The sequence below is a fragment of the Platalea leucorodia genome (assembly GCF_965183815.1).
Source record: "Platalea leucorodia genome assembly, chromosome: 2".
NCBI lineage: Eukaryota > Metazoa > Chordata > Aves > Pelecaniformes > Threskiornithidae > Platalea > Platalea leucorodia.
This window is the reverse complement of record NC_138824.1, coordinates 110,302,548-110,322,590: the sequence shown is the minus strand read 5'-3', so window position 1 is coordinate 110,322,590 and position 20,043 is coordinate 110,302,548. Positions and strand designations below refer to the sequence as shown.

The following is a 20,043-nucleotide window of genomic DNA, read 5'->3' as shown; positions in this document are numbered from 1 at the left end:
GAAAGAGAAGAAAACTTGCGATACTCCATGGATAGTCAAACTATGAAATCCCTGCCCAACTCACTCCTACAGCTTTTCAGAAAGCAGCTCTGTTTTTCCTTTTACAGCAATGATTACTATTTTGAGCAGATAATTATTAAGGATAGATTTGCTCAGGAATAGACTGGGATGATAGAGGCTGGATGTGATGGTTATACGATAAAGAAACACCACCCTACTCTTGTTCCTCTCTTTCCATCTAGGACCAGCAAAGGACCCAAACCACTGACACATGCTGGAGGCTGACACAGGATGCACTCTCCACGCACACTTTTTTAACTTCCAGAAACAGAGACAGAGGATGTCATTCTAAATTAACTGTGACAGGAGCTATTACTTTGGAATTGAAAAAAATCATGATTCCAAAAAATTATTAATTCCTGTATTCCAACCCCCTTAACACAGAACTACACTCTTTAAAGATGTATTCAAGCAATATGTTGACAAAGCCAAAAAAATACATGCTGTGAAGAGAAATTTGTTTGTGGCACTTATACGCAGTAAGAGCTTGATGTAATGTAAGCAGAATTCAATAGTCGATTCAATATCAATGGAGGATCAGAGCTATCGATTATATCACCAGTCTATAAATGAGGGATTCCACTTCAGCCTTCCGTCTTGGTTTATGCAGTGGATTATTACAAGGAATTCAGAAATCTAGGTATATGAAGTGGAATTCAGAAATCTAGGTATATGAATAGAAGACCGATACTTTTCTCAGAATAACTTCAAAATATTCTCAGCATGCAGAAGCCTTAATTTACATGAATCTCTGCCTATATGTTGGATCAGATTAATCAATACACTACAGATATTTTATGCAATTCTTTTGATTAAAACTAATGCTAAACATGGTGTCTGTCTGTCATAAGCACTTGTTATTATAGTATATCCCTATTATAATAATGGAGAAGTAGTAAGGACACAGAGAGAAAAGATACTGAGGAGAGCATGGTATTCAGAGCACTTTTCAGAAAAGCTTAGGTAACTCACGTTATTTTCAACAGAAACCAGGCATCAAGGAGGCACACCAAGTCTAAGTGAACTGCAAACCAAAAGGTCTACTGTGTACCAAGGATTAAAGAGTTAACCTATCTCTCCTGAGCTCCAGATTGATACAGCAAACATTGGACTATTTTTTATCTTTATTTGTTAAGCTCGATTCATGATTCCTTCAGTCAGAGTGCTAAAGCCAAATGGTCAGACTGACCTATTGGTCAACTCTCAGTCCCTTCTTTCTATTTTATCTCAAGCACGTAAGCCTTAATAATTGCTATTACCTTGTGTTCGGACAGGATCTGACATAGGGCTGGGATCACTCAGGCCTTGTGAATTGATAGCTCTCACCATAAACAGGTAGATTGTATTGGGACGCAGTCCTCTCACAGTGTAGAGAGTGGTCTTCACATGGTTAGCCACTGTTTGCCAACTATTGCTCACAGATTGACTGCAATGAGAAGAGGATTGAAGATGACAGACTAATGCAAGAGAAAAATAAAAAAGTGAAACGACCTACTTTTGTAACCCTGTATCAAGTCTAAATACAGGAAAAAGTAGTAAAAGCAGGGTAAAAATAAAAATATTTTTTTCAGTTAACTCATCAAGATGTGATTAAAAAAATAACACAGCTGCCAGAAGTATTTCTCCTTTCAACAGAAACAGAAGTTTTTGCTATCTCTCTAAAATAAACACTTGCAAAAGGAAAGTGTGGAAAGCTGTACAGTAAATTTCAACCATAAATAGGGTACACTTGAACATAAACCTTAGAAAAGAAAATCCTGTTAAAAGAATAATTTTCTACACTGCTAAGTAAATTATGCCAATTGTCGTTAGAAGAAAACTATTCTCCTTGAACTAAATTTATACTCTAAAGTATAATTAATAAGTTGTAAGTATAACTAAAAAGTATAAATAATAAGTTGTAACTACAGTTACAAAAAAAAGGTCTGAAAACACGCTTGTAAATAAAGGAAAGTATATGAATATTTTTTTCTGTCACTACATTTTCCATTGGACATTATTATAATTAGATTACAATCCACTATATGAAGAAATTTCAAGTGTGATTGTTAAAACAACTTTTAATGAAAATGTTTGGCTTTTGTTAAAGTTATTGATGGGATGCCATTAAAGCTTATCTAGGGTGAAATATCACAAAAGTTTAAAGAGAAAATTCTATTTTATTGTGCTTTGTTGTATAGCATTGATTAAAAAATTCTTTAAATATATTAAAAGGAAAAAGAAAATGGAAAGCAACGAGTTTCATGTTGTTTCAATTGTTTCATTCACATAATGCATAACGTTCCAGAACAAAACCAACAGCCGGCACATACAGTAATGTTCTTTGCATATTAACATAGCAGGATGAAGCATTATCACTGTAACTTCTTAAATTTGCACGCATATGATTTTGATAAATTCTTGCATGAATTTTAATTAAAAGACTAACTAAATTATTTGTCATTTGTTGCACATCTTGATTAAGGAAAACATTTAAGAATGTGCACATTTTTAAGTGGAAGCGTATAATACTGATACATGTGAGGGGTATGGCCCATGCTTAAACAAACTTGTTGAACTGGGGCCCAGGAGTTCTTTCCTACCACGTATTAAGTGCTGCTGTGTGGAAGGGAGCAGCTGGATTCTCTTCAGCCTCGGGCTGCAGGATGAAATCCTAAATTATCAACACTAGCCTTGTCAGGTAAAAGTTTTAATCTATCTAAACCAGTAAAAAATAGAAATGTAAAGTGCTTTAAGTCATTAATAGGTGCTGCTTTAACAAGAACAGGAATTAAAGTATGCAGAGAGGCTTCAGGATTACCCATTTATTTACAGATTATTTGTACTATGATAGTCAAGATAACACTGGCCCAAATCATTTGACCTGCAGCAATCCCACAGGAGACTCTGACTGATCATCAATGCTAAGGGAAAAGTAACAAATAACGACTGCATTGTCCTGTTATATTCCTGTTGACCTGAAGAAATAGTTAGATGCTCCTTTAGTTAATCACTTAGAAAAAAGTGATAAATTGAAAAAAAAAAAAATCAATGTAAAAAACAGGAATCAATGCCTGCCATAGGAGTCGAGTCTTTCAATGAACTTCTAATGATATGTGTAGAGTCCAAAAGAACACCACAATACCAGAAGAACAGCTGGTACCAGGGTTTAAGCAAAATTAGAAAGGAAGATTAAAAGTGGAATAATTCACATACCTAAAAGCCTCAATGATATATGCACTAGCTGGTAGGCTTCCAGGGGTCCCTGGTTGCCAGGACAGGGTGACACTGTTCTTAGTAACATCAGTGACCTGAGGTTTGGATGGTGGCCCAGGGAGGTCATTTATATCGTAATTTTTACTGACTGTTGCTCCACCAGATTCTGTAAGGGACAAATACAATATAATTACTTTTTATCCTTGATTGTGTAAATTTGATCAAAGTAGAAGATTAAAAGGAAAAACACGCCAAACATCTTCAAAATCATTACCATGTATATTTTTGGATGAAGAGCTATCATTCTTTAGGTACATACTGAAGGAAAAAACCTGCAAAACTCAAAAGGTTATATATAAAAAAAGAAAAGAAAGAATAACAAGAAAGCCTGGCTTTGCTGAAATTTACATACAATATTAAAACCTCAGTTACTAGAAGGCTGAGAAAGTTCCTATATCCAGATCAACTCCAGTACTAACTCCAGAGCACATTGGACTTTGATAGGACTCTGTGTAGGCATAATAGTTTTCTTGCCCAAGCCAATTACTGGACAAATCCACAGTTTATTAGTACTCCTGTTTAGAAGAGTTATAGCATACTGCTGTCACTGGAGACAAATACAAATTGTTGCAATGTCAATGGGCACTTAAAGATAATAGCAATGAAATGCAAGGCATATGAAGGAACCCAGCCTTCCCACCTAAAACTTCTCCATCTCAATTCCAGAACTTCTAGAACGGATTATTTGACTCAGACTGCTCTAATATAGTCTACACTTTCATTTTGTGCCAACTGAAAAACAGCCCCTGGACATCGCTTACCTGTCACCTCCAGCACAGCACTCCAAGATGTCTCCCCACTGGAACTTGTAGCAACACAAGTGTAAGTCCCAGTATCGGACAGCTAGACATAAAAAACAGTTAAGGGAAGTTTTAACAACCTTTTAGAATCAGCTGACAGACTTTACTCTAATTTTCTTTTTCTAAATGTTTCTTCGTAAGAAGGACTTAGCCTACATTTTACACCAGGCTAGAGGGCACTGGACATTTTCAAGCAATCATTTAATGGTGGCTTACTTTTAGAGAACTATAGTAAGCTTACTTGCTTCTAATACTTTTCTAATTCTAATTTTCATATTGTTAATGGTACCAGTACAGCATGTAAGTGCTACAAGAATGGATGTTTTAGACAGTGTAAATCCTTGCATTGGTTACAACAAATGCAGGTGAAATCAGGTAACAATATAACAACAATTAACAACTTAGAGGATAAAATCTCAGGGTTTGTTATCCCATGACCCAGAGATACAGTTTCCAGTGCCAGGAAGGCTGTTACATCATCTTAGACTCTTACCACAGATGAAGTCATTTCTATACAGGCCACCACACATACGAATACCATTGCTGAGACTTAAGAGTGGTTCTCTCTGCACAGACAGTCCTCCAAGCCATTTTCAAATGGCAAAGTTATATCAGATCCTACACCACGCTTACCTTTCTTCTGTTTCACATGGGATTTTATTTCGGGCTTGCAAGGCACTTTGGTAGCAAAAAAAATGCATTTGTATAAAACTGTTGTGATTTCCTTGTCAGTTCATATATTTCAAATTTATCTGGGGAAAACATTTTGAATTATATTTTCAATATTAATCTCATTGCTGTATAAACTGTTCTACTGGAAAACCAAGTGTTGCTAACTGTTTTGCTATTCCTACTTAAAATTTAAAGTAGAGATTTCTGAGACAGGAACTAGTGAAGACTACAGAGATGGGTGAAAAACAGTAACTTTACAAAGCACAAAATATACAGAGGAGCCCTCCTACCACTATGTATAAAGCATGGTAATCTGGAGATGGAAGCAGAAGAGGGAGAGTGCTGACTCTAGTGATATAAGAGAAGAATTATATTCACCATCAGATGACTTGACGGAAATAGGACTGCATCCAAGAAGCTTTATTGGACTTTAAGGAATTGTAATGGGTTCTGCTAACTGCAGATTGGCACTATAGCAAAAGTGCTTATACCTCACTCTTCAAGAAGAATGTCAAGGCAAATAAGTGAGATGCTCTTTAGATTACTTGTTGATATGTAATTTAATTGATTTTTAGCTTTGTTGGGTTTGAATTCTGTTGGTATTTTCTTCAGATACACTGGGACTGCAGCGTACTATTCTTAGGGGCAGGAAGCAACTGATTAATGCCAGTTCAATAGTCTGAATGAGCATGACTTGCATTTAGGAGGTGCTTTTGCTGTGAAATACAAGAAATAATTAAACCCCTCTGACAATGCCTCAGAGACTCAAATATAGAGGTACTGCTAATGAAATGAGAAAGACTCTTGAAAGGAGACAGATTTTCCACAGTGTGCCTTATTGCATTCTGAAGTAGTGTTTTATTTTGCTTCTTCTGAGCTTTTATTAAATATATAATTCTTCATTATGTGATAATGGAGAATATTTCTCAAGGCTATGGTTCTCAACTTCATTTGTGTACTACCGTGACAGATGGTGTATGGCATACTCAATGAAGTATGTGGTATACACAACAGAGTAACTTGCAGAAGGCAAACTCAACATATAAAGCAAGCTGGAGATATGCTGCTTCTTGCAAGTTACGGTGAATTATCTAACTTCCAGACTGTGGATGGATTAGATACAGACATAGTGTATTGATAATTCAATTATTTATACTTTTTTTTGTGCTATGGAAAAAACAACAGGGGAGGTGAACGGAAAATCTTTGCTATTCAGTAAAATAAACAGTTTTCTTCCTCAGTTAATGTAGGTGTCTAAATCTGGTGTGGTACACTTCTATGGAGCAGAAGGGAGTTTTCCGCCATTGTTGACCTGTCTGAAAGGGTACTGAGTGAGTGACATATGTGAGTTTTTAGTTGTCTTCCTCAGAGCAACTGGGAAGGTTGGCTCATCAGAAAAATCTCTAGCTTCATGTTTATGACTGTGGCCTGTGGTTCACTGTGACTGTTGCAGACTCCTCAATAATCTGATTTACACACAGAAAGAGAGTTACATAGCAGAAGAGGATGGTCTCAAAGCTTTAAATAGTAGTGGTTCATCTTTACTCATATCTTGAAATCTTTTATGACTGCAATAGCGATGATTATATGTGAGGGGAGGAGAAGGCTGAGGACACGTGGGTGGTAAATATCAATTTGTTTTGAACTTGGGTATGTAAGTGTACTCAGGCATATTTTGTGGCCATTTTTTTGTTTAGGAAGCGTTGCTAGTCCTTGCTCAGGTAGACCTGAGAGAAAAGTTAAACATTCCCGATTTAAATCCATATTTAATTAATTAAAATTGCAAGGAACGGGAAAAATCTGGTTTTTATGGTCATGTGTGGTTTTTGTTCTTAAGTCTGAGTCAAACCGTGCACATTACTGCAATCGAGGGGTTTATAAAAAATGTCTTTCTGAGCCTTTAAGGAAAATTGGTTACTAGTGAATGAGCCACTTAAGGATCAATAAAAGCTTCATGTCTTTCAAAACCACACTCACTACTAATACTGTTTTCTTCTCCCCTTGCAAGCAATTTTTTTTCCTTTCATTTACAGACCTTGTGCCTCTAACAGCGAGATTAATGCACTGGCACGATTCAGAACCAATTTCATTGTTTGCATAGCTGCATGCAGACAGGTATCCCAGGAGCTTCTGCCTCATGGACACTCCGCAGAAGCCCATCATCGATGCCTGAAAGTTTGTTTGAAACCACTAAGCTTCCACCTTTAATTGCTGCTTTCTAACACTACTGGGGAATCTTGACTATTCAAGCGCAATCTTTAATCCAGCTCTACAGGAAAAATGCATTAACCTTCATGGCCTAAACCTGCCTTCAGCCCAGGGAGGAAGGATAAATTGTTTACTCAAGGAAAGCTAGCATAAATTTTTTAATAAATTCCATTTGGTTCCAAGGAAGTTAACAATTCATCTGCGATCACTGATAAGATGGTATCAGAAAACAAAATGGCACTTTATGTCTTGCCCTCGGTAGCTATGTTTATTGACATATTTTTGGATGGCACAGCTAAGTGCAGAAATTACTGTTGATGAAATTAAATGTTTTCTGAAATTATCTTTAAGTTCTTGACAAATAATTACATTTATCTTACTATTTTTCCGTGTACATGCTCATCCACATACACACAAACAACTACGCATTTTTGTCTTTGAACAGGGAAAAAATTAAAAGCCCAAACAAAGATTAGTGATGCAATGCTTATAAATAAAAGCTGACATTATACTATTTGAAATATTACAAGATTTCTTTGTACTTTTAAGATATCATATTATCTCATGTGTCAAAATGTAAATATTCTGACAGGCATTTCATTTTGAATAAAAATCCCTCTGCATATGACTGCATGTATGTTACAGTATTAGTTGTCTTCTCCCATCCGCAGCCTTATGGAACATCTCCAGCAAGCGTAACATTGGAATAAATCAGCCAGGTCAAGACTGCCAAGACTCACTGATGGAGAAAGTGCACGGCCAGTCCCTGATGAACTCCAGAATCACTTGCTAGCACAATGGCTCCTTGGAAAATTATGATCAAGTGTTGAAAATGAACTGCTCTAAGTTTTAACAGAGACAACAGGCCAACGGCTTCATGGTAAGACCAACTGAAAAGATAAGGAAGACCTGTCCTTTTACATGTTTATCCATCCCTAACTCATGTGTTTTATTGCAACATGCATAAGATTTTAAATATCAATTCTATTTTTAGAGAATTCTAATAGAAACATCTGATACTAGTTTGGCTCTTCTCTCTCCCTGCCCCTTCCCTACACAATGTGAAAGAATGAAATAGGATGTGGACTTGGTGAGAATTTCACAGTAAAAGAGACAATTAAGTTAATTTTGAAGACAACAGACAGCAAGACAGCAGAGCTGCTTGACACACACCAACAGCTCAAGACTAGCCGTGGTCCACTTGTAGCACTTGCTTTGTTATTGCTACTCACCCGCAGAGTTTTAATCTGAAGCGTTCCCTGATCCTGTATGGATGTTCGAGGGTCTCTGCCCAGGAAGGTGAATCCTTCTTTTAACCAGCTGATGACAGGAAGGGGGTCACCGGTTGCCTTGCACTTCAGCAGAGCTGTCCCATCCACTGCCAGTGTCTGATTGACCGGTCCCTGGAGGATGATGGGTGGAGGCCTATCTGTCAAGACTAAACAGTGACAGACGCATTGGCATCCACACCTTTAACGACCCTCTGCTGCAGTTAGCCCCTTCCTTGACACTACCAATTTTAACAGACTGGTTTAAGTTAGCCTCTAAAAGGCTAAAAACATTATTTTTGGAAGACCCACAGATACATGTTAACAACTAGCTGGTATATTTGAAAAGCATTTTTGTAAGAATTTTATTTCACCACTGCGAGGTAACACCTAGATATATAAACTTCTGTTAGCAAAGATCATCAGACTCATTTGATTAAGACAGGATGAAAATTAAGACATTGATCCAGGAAAGAACTGAGGTACACCTCTTATTTTTTCCAGTTTAGGAAAGCACTTAAAGCACATGTTTAATGTCACATCAAAATGTGCTTAATTGCTTACCTGATTTAGGACCTAAAAGAAAAAAATCTGTTAAAGTTCAAAGTGAAACACCAGAGCCATTCTAGCATGGATACCAACCACATCCCCCATTCATGCTCAGCTTGCGAGTTTTCAAAAATATCTAACAATATTACAAAACGTTTTCATAATCTGAGTGATCTAAATGACTGTACCACTCTTTCCAGTGGAGAAAAATTCAAACTCAATCAAGTTATTTAACAGCTTGCTTATCAAATAATTTCATCACCTTTTAAAACCATGAACTCTCTTAATTCTTTTCCCCTTATAATTTACATTTGCATGCTTGAAATACTGCTTAAAGGACTCTGTAACCAGTGACCCTCATTCTATGACCAGTGGGATATCTTGAAGTTGAGGTAAAATGCTCGTATTCGCTTTTCTTGAAAGACCAATTTTTCATAAATAATTCTGCTGTTGAACCTATTCTCTGAGCCATCTGTTAAGCAGCAAAATATAACTCTTGGTTTCTAAAGAATGTGTTTATACAAAATGAATGTGAAATACCTGAATATAAACAAGCTAGGACTCCTGCATAAAATCAGTATAACAGAACAGAGAATTCATTTTTCTGTATTTACCTGCCATACTGCTGCTGTTTTAAATCTTCGAACAACCGAACAATTATATGATTGGTATTAAATATTGTAACAGGCAGGATTAGCTCCTAAACCAGTGTAAGTTAGCCTGCCTCCACTGATGTCAATTGAGTTTGAATCATTTATTCTAGCTGAGAATTTGGTTCATTATAGTCCATACACAACACCTGACCCCAACAATGAAGTGAAAACAAATTATTGTGAAGCAATATGGTTTCTGTTGTACTTGAGCTGTTTGAGATGCAAACCTCTGGAACCTTCAATAGATCCAAAGCACCTTCATTACATTATTTAATAAACAAAAAATATTAGGGAGACGTTAGTGGCACATTTTATACCTAAAATAATTGTTTCTGAAATTGTAATATTGCAAAAATACTAACTACCTTCCTTTGTTAACAAGATACACAAAGGATAGAATCATTAGTATTAGTAGCACCTTGGAGTGTGAGTTCATCACATTTATTGAAATTGAAACTGAAAACAGAAAGCCAATACAGATTATTTATTAACACCAGACTGTGAAAGCTATTTTGGAAATTCTGAAATATCACCCACTGAACACAGAAAGAGGACAGGAAACACTATATTACAAGAAAAGAGAAAATGTAATGCATTTTCACCTTGATATGAAATTTTTGATCTCATTAAGGTTCCTTATGACTACACAGTTCATCCATTTGGTGAAATAAAAATTGATGTCAGCTCATATGTACTACCAGCATACCTGCAGCATGAGTATATTCAAATGAAAACTTAGCTGTGTACATTTTCATTTAGATTTAACGTAAAACAGCAAATCCCAATTTTCTAGGTAGCTAAAATTGAGGAAAAAGAATTACTTAAGTTGCTGACTATTCCATTGCAATTATATGCTGCATCTAATTGCCTTTCATATGTGTAGCAATATAGGTATTTTCAAAACCTACTGCATTACAGATATTGTTCTTTGGCATGTAATTAGTTTTTTTACAGCCCAAATGAGGAGCTCATAATCCTTTAAATAGCTCTGATCGATAGTGTAATTGAAAGTCTCCTGGCCAGAAGGAATCTTCATTTTCAAGGGTGTTATGGGTGAAAGACCACTACAGGTTTCCATGACACTAAGGCTAAAGGTTAAATGAACACTTAGGGTTTCCACTGATCTGTGAACGACTGTATTGTCTTCACAACTATGACTTGTAAATCTTCTCTAAAACGTATATACGTGCTTGTACTCCTACCACATAGGTCTCTGCACAAGGACTCAAAACTCGGTTAGAGGTTTAAAAAGATATATCACAAGCATCCCGAAGAACAGAGAGATAATGAAAAATATCTACAAAATGGTTGGAATTTCTGTTAGTTTCTTTTACATTTTAATTTTTTATTTAAATTTTATGTTTTCTGCTAGCAGGAAACTTTTATATCCATTCTACAGAAACATTTTGTGTGGCTAAAATGTATTTCCATAGTAAAAGAGAAGTCGATTTCAAAATTAATTTAATTTTAAAAAATGGGTTTGAAACTATTTGTCAGCAACCATATATTCACATATTCTCATAACTGAAAAATTATCAGATTCCTTTTGTGATAAAATGCAGTTTAAATTTTGAGCAGAGTACCAGAAAAGAACAAATTATATTTGTTAATGAACAGTTTATTCACTACAAATGCAATTTGGATCGATTGAAACCATGTTTAAATTTGGGTGGAATTTGGTCAAATTACAACAGGAAATTAAAATAAGAGAATGGCAAAATGAAGTCTTGTCTTTGGCACTTCCAAAAATCAACATTTCAAGAGTTTTCCTGGTGAATTAATGGGGAAAAATCAGACACAAGTCACAAAATTCTGATGAACACTACCATGATAGGGTAGGGCGCTCTCCTGAGAGGTGGAAAAGCAGAGACCAACCCTTCCACTGTCTTTTTGTGGAAGAGCTTCACAGGAGGCTGTGAAGTCATTCTGAATCTCTCCCATTTGAAACTGTCACACTTGCTATAAAACATATCATGTACAGGTGATCAGGGACAAGAATCATGGTTGCCAGATTTGCAGATGAGTAAACTGTGAGTGATATTAAATTCTTCCAGGAGGATTTGAGAGAAACATATCCCAGAATATTCAATAGACCTATAGTCAAAAAACTGCAGAGGAGTTTGAGAAAAATGCCTTAAGTGTCTATTCCAAATCAGTGGAGAGGGGGCTGTTGATGTATGTTGCCAACTCCTTCTCTCTTTTCTTTTTTTTTTTTGACATCTGTTCTGAATTTTCCGTATAAGTCCAGCTTTTTCCTTTCATTCAAAAGCCCTGAAATGTGATCTTTTTAATTAATTAAATGTCCTAAAACATTTCATTCTTTGGTTGCCATCCACGGGGGGAGGTTAAGTTTGCTCCTCCATTCCAATACCCATCCTAAACTGCAACTGCTGGGTAAACTAGCATTGGTAGGTTGATCCTACAGTTGTGCATGCAGTGGTCAAAATTTTTATTAATACATATAAATAATGACTAGATTAGGAGAAACTGATATCTTCTCCAAAATACTCTATGCACGATGGATAAATTTATGGAATACATCACTAATTGTAAACTGTTCTTTTTATGTTGAGCAAAGACATAGTTAGATGGAAGCATTTGGTTTATTTGCATGATCTATCATTTTAAGACTGTGTGCTGCATATTCACTTCTTGAGTTTGAAAGGATTGCTAAGATTGCCTCAGTTTTTAAAATTATTTTGCTTTTCCATATGTGTGTTAGACAGTGGATTACATGATAGCCTTTCAAGAAAATACAAGATTTGAATTTCAAATACACTGAAGGCTCTTAGCACAGTCCATAATCAGCAAAATTATCACTCAACTCAGCACATTTCATCACAGCTAGTAATCTCTTCTCATGTGAACACTTGAGTTAAAAATATTTCCAGTAAAGACTTGTAAGTGCAAAAATGTAACAACTGAAACACTGCTATATATGGTATAATTAAGCACTTGTTTTTCTGCACATGACATATGTTTTCATTCTGTATTGGAACTTCAATTGGATCTAAATTACTCTGGATCAAACAAAAATGTGTTCAAAATGAAAAAGATGGCTCGCCACTATTATTAAATCATTAACCAAACAGAAAAATTCTGGGCTATGAAGTAAAACTGAAACCACCAGCCAAAAACTGGAACACTAATGCTTAAGTATATAGCTAGCATGCACAGTATTTATCTTTTATTATATTTTTAAAACCATTAGATTTCCCTACTGATCAAAATCATTACCTTCCATAGCTTCTGCTCAGCATCAACCAAAAAAGACTATTTAGACATTTACAGTTAACTTCCTAACTGAAAGCAATTAAAAAAAAAAAAAATCTGTGATCTAATGGTACATTTATTTATATAATCTCAGTTCCACAATATTGTTCTGGCACTTTTCTCCTGACCTCACCTGCCCTTTGACTCAAGGTTGAAATGGTATTTCTATAAAGCAATCTTGCATTGTTTCATAATGATCATGCTGACAGTGGGTTCTGGAAAGCATCTGAAGAACGCAGGCCTTGCATTCCTTGAGCAGCAGAGCTACCAGCTAATGCTTTCTCTAGCAATGTGGAATGCACACCGCCTTTAATCAGAATTAACTGTAGTTGAGTTTGCATTTTAGCAGCGACACCTTTGTAAGCTTTCTCTTGATTTGTTAAATAAACTAACTAAAATTCCAAAGAGGTCATTAGGATTTGTTATTTTTTTTCCCCCACACAAGAAATAGATAAAGATGGACCACAGGCCTTGTCTGTCAAAAGAAAGAATTTCTCATCACTAATATCCTTGAACCTGATTTGATCCTCTCGGCCCCTGTTGCAGTAAATCTGTACAGCATCAGCAGGTGCAACCATTAACAGCTCAATGTCCTCTTAGCCAATGTTTGTGTGTTCTATTTATTCCAATCACAGTCATGGCACTGAATCAGGCAGCGCTATGGACAGATATTAAAAAATACTGCCTTTCCATTAATTTTAAATGACCTTTTAATCTACATTTAAATTTGAATTGAATGAAAATGCATCATTTTGTCATAGAGCATGAGAGAAAGGACTTAAAGAGACTGCAGAGCAAAGGTTAGCCTTTAGTCTCCAGAAACTACTTTACAGAAAAGCAATGCGCTTGTAAAGATGCAAGGATAAGGCAGAAATTATCTTCCCTTGTCATAAAAATATAGACAGCTTTTGGAAAACAAAGAAAAGACATCAAATTAATGCTCAAACCTCTGTAACATGAGTCTGAACCTCTCTACCTGTCACTTGTGATGAATATGCTCTTGTGAAAAGCCAGATTATTCAGCATTAGACATCTTTTCAAACTTTCATGGTGCAGGCAGGTCTCTAAGGGAACAGTAAAAGTAGACCTCTGCATATAACAACAGTTTTAATGGCAAAAATTCATCAAAGTCTGTCAGGAGATATTTAATGAGTCAGTTAAGATAAGGAATAATGATGCCAGGGAATGCAACAATCTCCTAGTATAAGAGGAATTCTGTTGTTTTCTTTACTAACATTAAAGGATGCAAACTGCCTTCTAGCCACAATGGGATGAAAAAGGATATCAACAGGATTCCTGACATATGAAAAGGATTCAGGTTTGTGGATGGAGTAAGGTAAACTTCAAGTCAGGATAACTTTCCAAGCCAAAATTTTGAACTGGTAAGCATCAAGACAGATCATGTAGTGCTTTTCTCTTCCTTTCCTGAAAACCGTACCTATGTATTTACATGTCTCTTTTCACATCTAACCATACTGAGAAATTCTTAGAACACAGCTCTAAGGTAAGGAAATATCTTCGTGCCTTATTGCCACAGAGACTAAAGGGCTACATGTTGTAGCTGTTCTAAACCAACAGAACTCCAGTAAGTTCAAGGCATCTGTGTTGATTTAACTGACCTGAGGACACATCCCCAAACTAGCTGCCTAAGATGATACTGAAGACTGGGACTGAGGTGGGAATTGAACCCGATTTTTCTGCACCCCAGTTCACTGCTTTAATCACAAACCTATTCGTTCTTCACAATATCTTTTGCAGTCGTATCTTAGCTCTAGTGAACCAAGAAGCTTGCTTTCTCACCACCCCTATTCTAAGCTGGTGTGTACCTTGTTTGTATTATTAGGGAACCACCAGAAGGGAAGCAAAAGGCAAACTAGACTTCGATGCCTTTTTGATACCATAGAGCATTGCACAGAGACCCTTTTTTCATTGTATTTTCTGTAGAAACTTGTTTGTTTACTAGTATGAATTATGTGATCTCATATGCCTTTATGTACACTACTTTTAAAATACTTTTGACAGGAAAAAACAATAGGAATCTCTATAGCTCACCATCAGTAACCTCCAGCTGAGCCTTTGCTAAAATGCTTCCAGCAACCGTCAGTGCTTGACAAATGTAGTAGCCTGCATCAGACCGCTGAATGTTGGTAATAGTGAGGTCTCCGGTTGGTGACACTGAATACCTGCTGTTGGGTTGGAGAGGCTGGTTTGGGAAGAGTAGATTCTGCAAAGACAATTCATCTCACATCAATTCAAAACACAAAAGCACCACTTTTCCCTCAGCTAGAGAGACAATGATTTTTCCTTAGAAGTACTATATATAAACTAGAAGAAAAAGTAAGTGTGGTTATGACTTTATGAACACACAGAGCTAGCTTTCCCTGCCTTGGGCAACTTGCAGTTTAAATTAGAAACAGCCCTTTGACAGCACACAGTGGTGTGTTCTGGCTGGGGGTCCAGGCAAGGAGAAATTTCCCAACGGTCGCACTTGAGTGATTTGTATTTGTGACACATTCATCTTCATTCTGAATTTAATTGTAATAATATACTTAGTTGGCTGTCAAACCAGGAGGACACAATGCTACAGTAAGCATTAGAAAACTACCAGAAAGAATTGAATCCTGAAGACTTGAGGGAGCATAGCACTATTGTTTGGCTGTGAATATGTTCTGGGCAAAGGAGAAAGTAAGAGCGTGGCACAGAAGGAAAGCTGGGAGGAAGAAACAAACAGGTCATAAAGTAGAAGCTGGTAGAGCATGAGATCTTAAAGGAGAAGTAAAAGGAAAACTAAAACGGAAATATACCAAAGGAGAAAAGCAGCATGGAGCCTTGAGGGTGAAGAGAAAGGGTATAAATCTGATATGGAAATCATCAGAGAGAAAAAATAACCTCATGTAGGATAAGACATCGGTTAGCACAAAACAGGGAGATTAGTTTTTGCCTTTGGGCTGGATTGGAGAAAAGAGAGATGTCAATAAGAAAAACTGGAATGGATGTAGAAGTCATTGCATATGATGAACAACTGAATCAATCAATAATACAAAAAAGGACGGAAAAGCTTTTAGTGGTGAGGGCTGTGTTTTCAAGGAGAAAGTTATACTGTCTGGCACAGCCCTTGATGTGTATAAAAAAGAACAGGAAAAGGGAGGCAATGTGAACAGAAAGGTCAGCAGCATTGCCCAATGAGACAGAAAGGGGAATAGATTAAACAATAATTAAACAACAGTAATTCCAGTCTGGCTTTCCTGTCAGCTCAACAAGCCTCTATGATAAATACAACTGATTGTATCAGGAACATCCCAACACACTGTTACCATGCTGTGATAAGGTTTCAGTCATTACTGCAGCTCTGTATAGCTCTGCTGTGCTTTCTAATGATGACTCCCTACTAACTTTTAAGCTTGTCTATACAGGCTAAAAAGAAAATCTAAAAGTATAGAGTAGTGTATTAAATGAATTTTCTGTAGATCTGCTTCTTCTGCAGTAGACCTTAATGGTTTACAAAAAATGATTTGGAGCTGACAAGTGACAAACTTGGATTTTAAAAAATTCTGCTTTGAAGTGAAATTCACACCTTTATCTCTGGTTTTGGCAATAAAATGAGAGAGATATGCTTTAAATAAGATCCGACACTCCAGGTATCCTTATAATTGTATTAACCTACTAGCTACTTGTCACCCTAGGGTGAGTCTTTCCCCCTACTCCCTTTCAATGTCAACGTTCAAGAAATTTTTCACAGCAAATTTTTCCTCAAAAATCAATATGCACCCAGTAAACATGTCAGATCCAATAGGAAAAAAAGTGTGAAAATTCTGAAACAATTTCAGGCTACAGGGCTAAGCGGGTCTCAAAAAATTGCCCTGTTTTCTGAATTGCCTTGAAACTTTCAGAATAACCTCTGCCTGGCACAAATACCTATCAAATGAGGGTATTATGAAAACTCCACTACATTTTATGAGAAAGCAGAGAATTTTGATATGGCTGAGCTTGACTCCATTTATCACTCATTATGCAAAGTGTAAAAAGAAACACAACATAAAAGACAGTGCAAGGACCAAGCTCCTAATTCTTAAGAGGAAAAAGATCCAGAATCCTCTTCATCACTGCATTAGAAAGGGCAGGCTACCCTTCTTTTTATCTTCAGCGTGGGCTTATCTGTTCTTGAGAGGTACCACATCCCAGTGAATATTCCACACTTCAGGAGGAGCTCATCAGTCTCGTGACTCCTCCCTTCCAAGACCAGATAACTATGAGTTATAGCTTGTCCTAAACTACAGTACAACCCCTTTTTACATGTTTTTACAATTTCACGGGTTTTAATTAGCTGTCGGGTTGCTCATCTGGGCACAATGGTGGCATGCTGGGTTGCAAATAGGGGGACCAGAGTCATCTCTGATGTAATACCGCTGAATTTATTTCAAGGAAGAATTTAATCTAGAGAGTCTAAAGGTTACGCACACCCTGCCTTGGTGCATTTCATTGGCGGGCGGCTGTTAGGCTCTGGGGAAAAGGCTACCGAGTACAAAGGACCAGCTGTTTATGCACATGTTGGCACAAAAGATGACTCAGGAGGGCACAGCTCCCCTCCCTTCCAGCTGGTTGTGCTCAGAAACACAGGATTGAGAAATGGATTCACAATGAAAAATTCCCTAAAATTACTGGAGTGGGCTAACATGACTACATAACATCACTCTGAACACTAAGAGTGGTGCTGCAAACAGTTCCTTGAGTTAAAGCAGAAGCAAGCATTGTAAAGCCAAGCAACAACTTATAGCCAGGTACGTAAAGGTGAAAAGCCATGTATGTTCAGTGGACAACGCCTAATTTGGCAAAAATACCATCCTTCAGATTTGTATGATGATATACAGTATGTGGAAACTCACCTATTCTATGGCATCTCTTTGCAAAATCTGGCAAGTTGTATATTGAGACAGTAACACTAACCTGTGTTACTTCACTGATGCTCAATTAAGATTAACATGAGGGTGTAGTGAATCACATTGAGCTATGTTTCAAGGTTTGATTATAAACCATGTAGGTATCAATTTTTATGTTGCATTTATTTGCCAAAAAAGACCATTCTAACCCTCAGGGATCTAGTTCTCAATATGGCAATTAATTTTCCAGGTTTGTAATTAAACAGCTTCAACATGGTACAATCAGTAGGTAATAACATTCAATTAAAGACACAAGATGCATTTTCACCTTAAAATGTTTTTACCCTTGAAGTGATACCAATGGAAGAGGATAAAATAGAGTATTAACACTTTTCAATTACGCTAAATGACTTTAATCCTGCAAATGATGTCCTACTTTAATTAGAAGCTCTTCTCTTTATTACAGCATGATGGATGTCCACTTTATTAGATTCAAGTGTGACACTATAAGCTCACTTTACATAAACATTACCATGTTATTAAAATGCTCTACAAGGAAGGGTTTTGAAATGTTTGCTAGCACATCAGTATTTCCTACTTTAATTTCAATATGCTATTCTACTTTCCCCTTGGAACAATTTTCACCTTAGTGAGACTCACAATACTGTGCTTTTCCAGGATGTGATCCATGGAGGCTAGACTTAAAGTTGTCTCAATAAGATGCTGAAAGAAACACACTGAAGACTAAGCTTACACTCATACAAGCTTACACTCATAAAGTAATAGTGTTGTAGCTTTGTAAATCACAAATGCAACAGAACACAAAATGCTGTCAGCCTTGGTCCTGTCGTTCTGGACCACTTATCTGACCTCGTGAGAAGGTGAAGCAGAAGCAGGTGGGGCAGAGCGGGGGATCTGCGGTTCGGTTCTTATTTCACTTTTTAACTGAGGCGGTACATACACTGTCTCCAGATTAGACAAAAGACATATCTGCACTGCACAGCACAGTGTGGATACTTGAGTTAACTCTCGTATCCCCATACGGGAAAAAGTAGTGCAGGGTTCTGAAAAGACTAATTTAGCCAATGGAGAAGGGTACGCAGTATAAATACATAGACAGATGTAGCCATGACAGGTTTCATCAGGGAGCTGCAGAAGGCACTGTCCTTGGGCATCCATTTGCCCCTTTTAATCTTTTCCCAGGTGCAAAAGAGAATATGGCACATAATTTACAGCGTTCAAATTTAACATACCAACATGAACTACACATTGAAAGTGAGAAGGACTGACTTCTACTGTAACATAGTGCCGATATAGCAACAGCAGTAAAAAAATGTTATGGCATGACATTCAAATATTAAGCTATAGAAGTTAGTATTGGCTCATGGCAAGATTGGCTGCTATATCAGAAATTTTGCTTTCAAAAAATGACTATAAGGATCAGGGAAATATTTCCCAAAACAGGTTCAGAATTTCCTGAGACAATTTTACTGAAGAAAGCATCTGCGTGTTCAAAACCTGTATCTGTATGCACTATGAGAATATGCCAATGCAAATCAGCTTGCTAGATATATATCTGCTTGATCATGTCTAGACAGGTTGTGAACTGTAATTATTGACTCTGATTAGTTAAAAATTGAGTCATACCTTTTTATCTACTACGTTTGTCTCACCCACCTGTTTGTTGAGGGTTTCACAATGGAAAGTCTTTAAGATATATACTGCTGCTTTCTATTTGTTTATACAGCACCTAGCACAAGTTTCACCAATGGCCTTTGAGTTCTTCACAGTATTAATATTTTTTTAAAAAAGCAACAAAAATGTGGGCAGACAATAGTGATAGTTTAAAAGACAAATTCCTGTGAAAGATTAAAAGAATCTGTGAAAGGTAATATAAATAATATTCCTAAAAATTTAACAATATAACTATTTAGAAAGACTTGAAAGACTTACAGGGTGCTTATAACTTACCTGGCTTCCTTCTTTTTGCCAGAAAACAGCTGGCTGGGGATTTCCTTTAGTTTCACAAGGAAAAGTCACAGTTCGACCCTGGGCTACAATCTGGTCTCGTGGTCTCACCACAAACTGTGGGGGAGCTACAATGTAAGAAAAACCACGGTGTAAATTTAGGATATTTTGCAAGGGGCAGATGAGGAATATTGAAGGGAAGAGACAACATTATGGAGATTTGTTTTATACCAGAGGACGTAACACCAGAAACATTAATTAGTATAGACAGAACTAATATATAAACAAAAACAACAGCAACAAAAAGAGCAGCAATATCAGTATGTGATATCCCCAGTTGTTAAAAAAAAAAAAAAAAAAAAAAAAAAGGAAAGAAAGGAAAGAAACATTACAACCATACATGCTAGAGTAAATTCTGATGACAATAAATGCTAAGGAGCAGTGCAGACAGGTGTTTATG

General features: G+C 36.7%; 1 protein-coding gene across 1 annotated transcript in view; it reads right to left on the bottom strand.

Annotated features, from left to right (window-relative positions):
• ROBO2 (roundabout guidance receptor 2) overlaps positions 1-20,043 on the bottom strand; it is a gene marked incomplete at both ends in the record, with an annotated part of 464,836 nt that overhangs the window by 82,094 nt on the left and 362,699 nt on the right. Inside the window, 6 exons of the mRNA XM_082336476.1 lie at positions 1,320-1,486; positions 3,256-3,421; positions 4,077-4,158; positions 8,228-8,433; positions 14,791-14,962; positions 19,587-19,711. Coding sequence (XP_082192602.1) covers positions 1,320-1,486; positions 3,256-3,421; positions 4,077-4,158; positions 8,228-8,433; positions 14,791-14,962; positions 19,587-19,711 — 918 coding nt within the window. The remainder of the gene's footprint in view (positions 1-1,319; positions 1,487-3,255; positions 3,422-4,076; positions 4,159-8,227; positions 8,434-14,790; positions 14,963-19,586; positions 19,712-20,043) is intronic.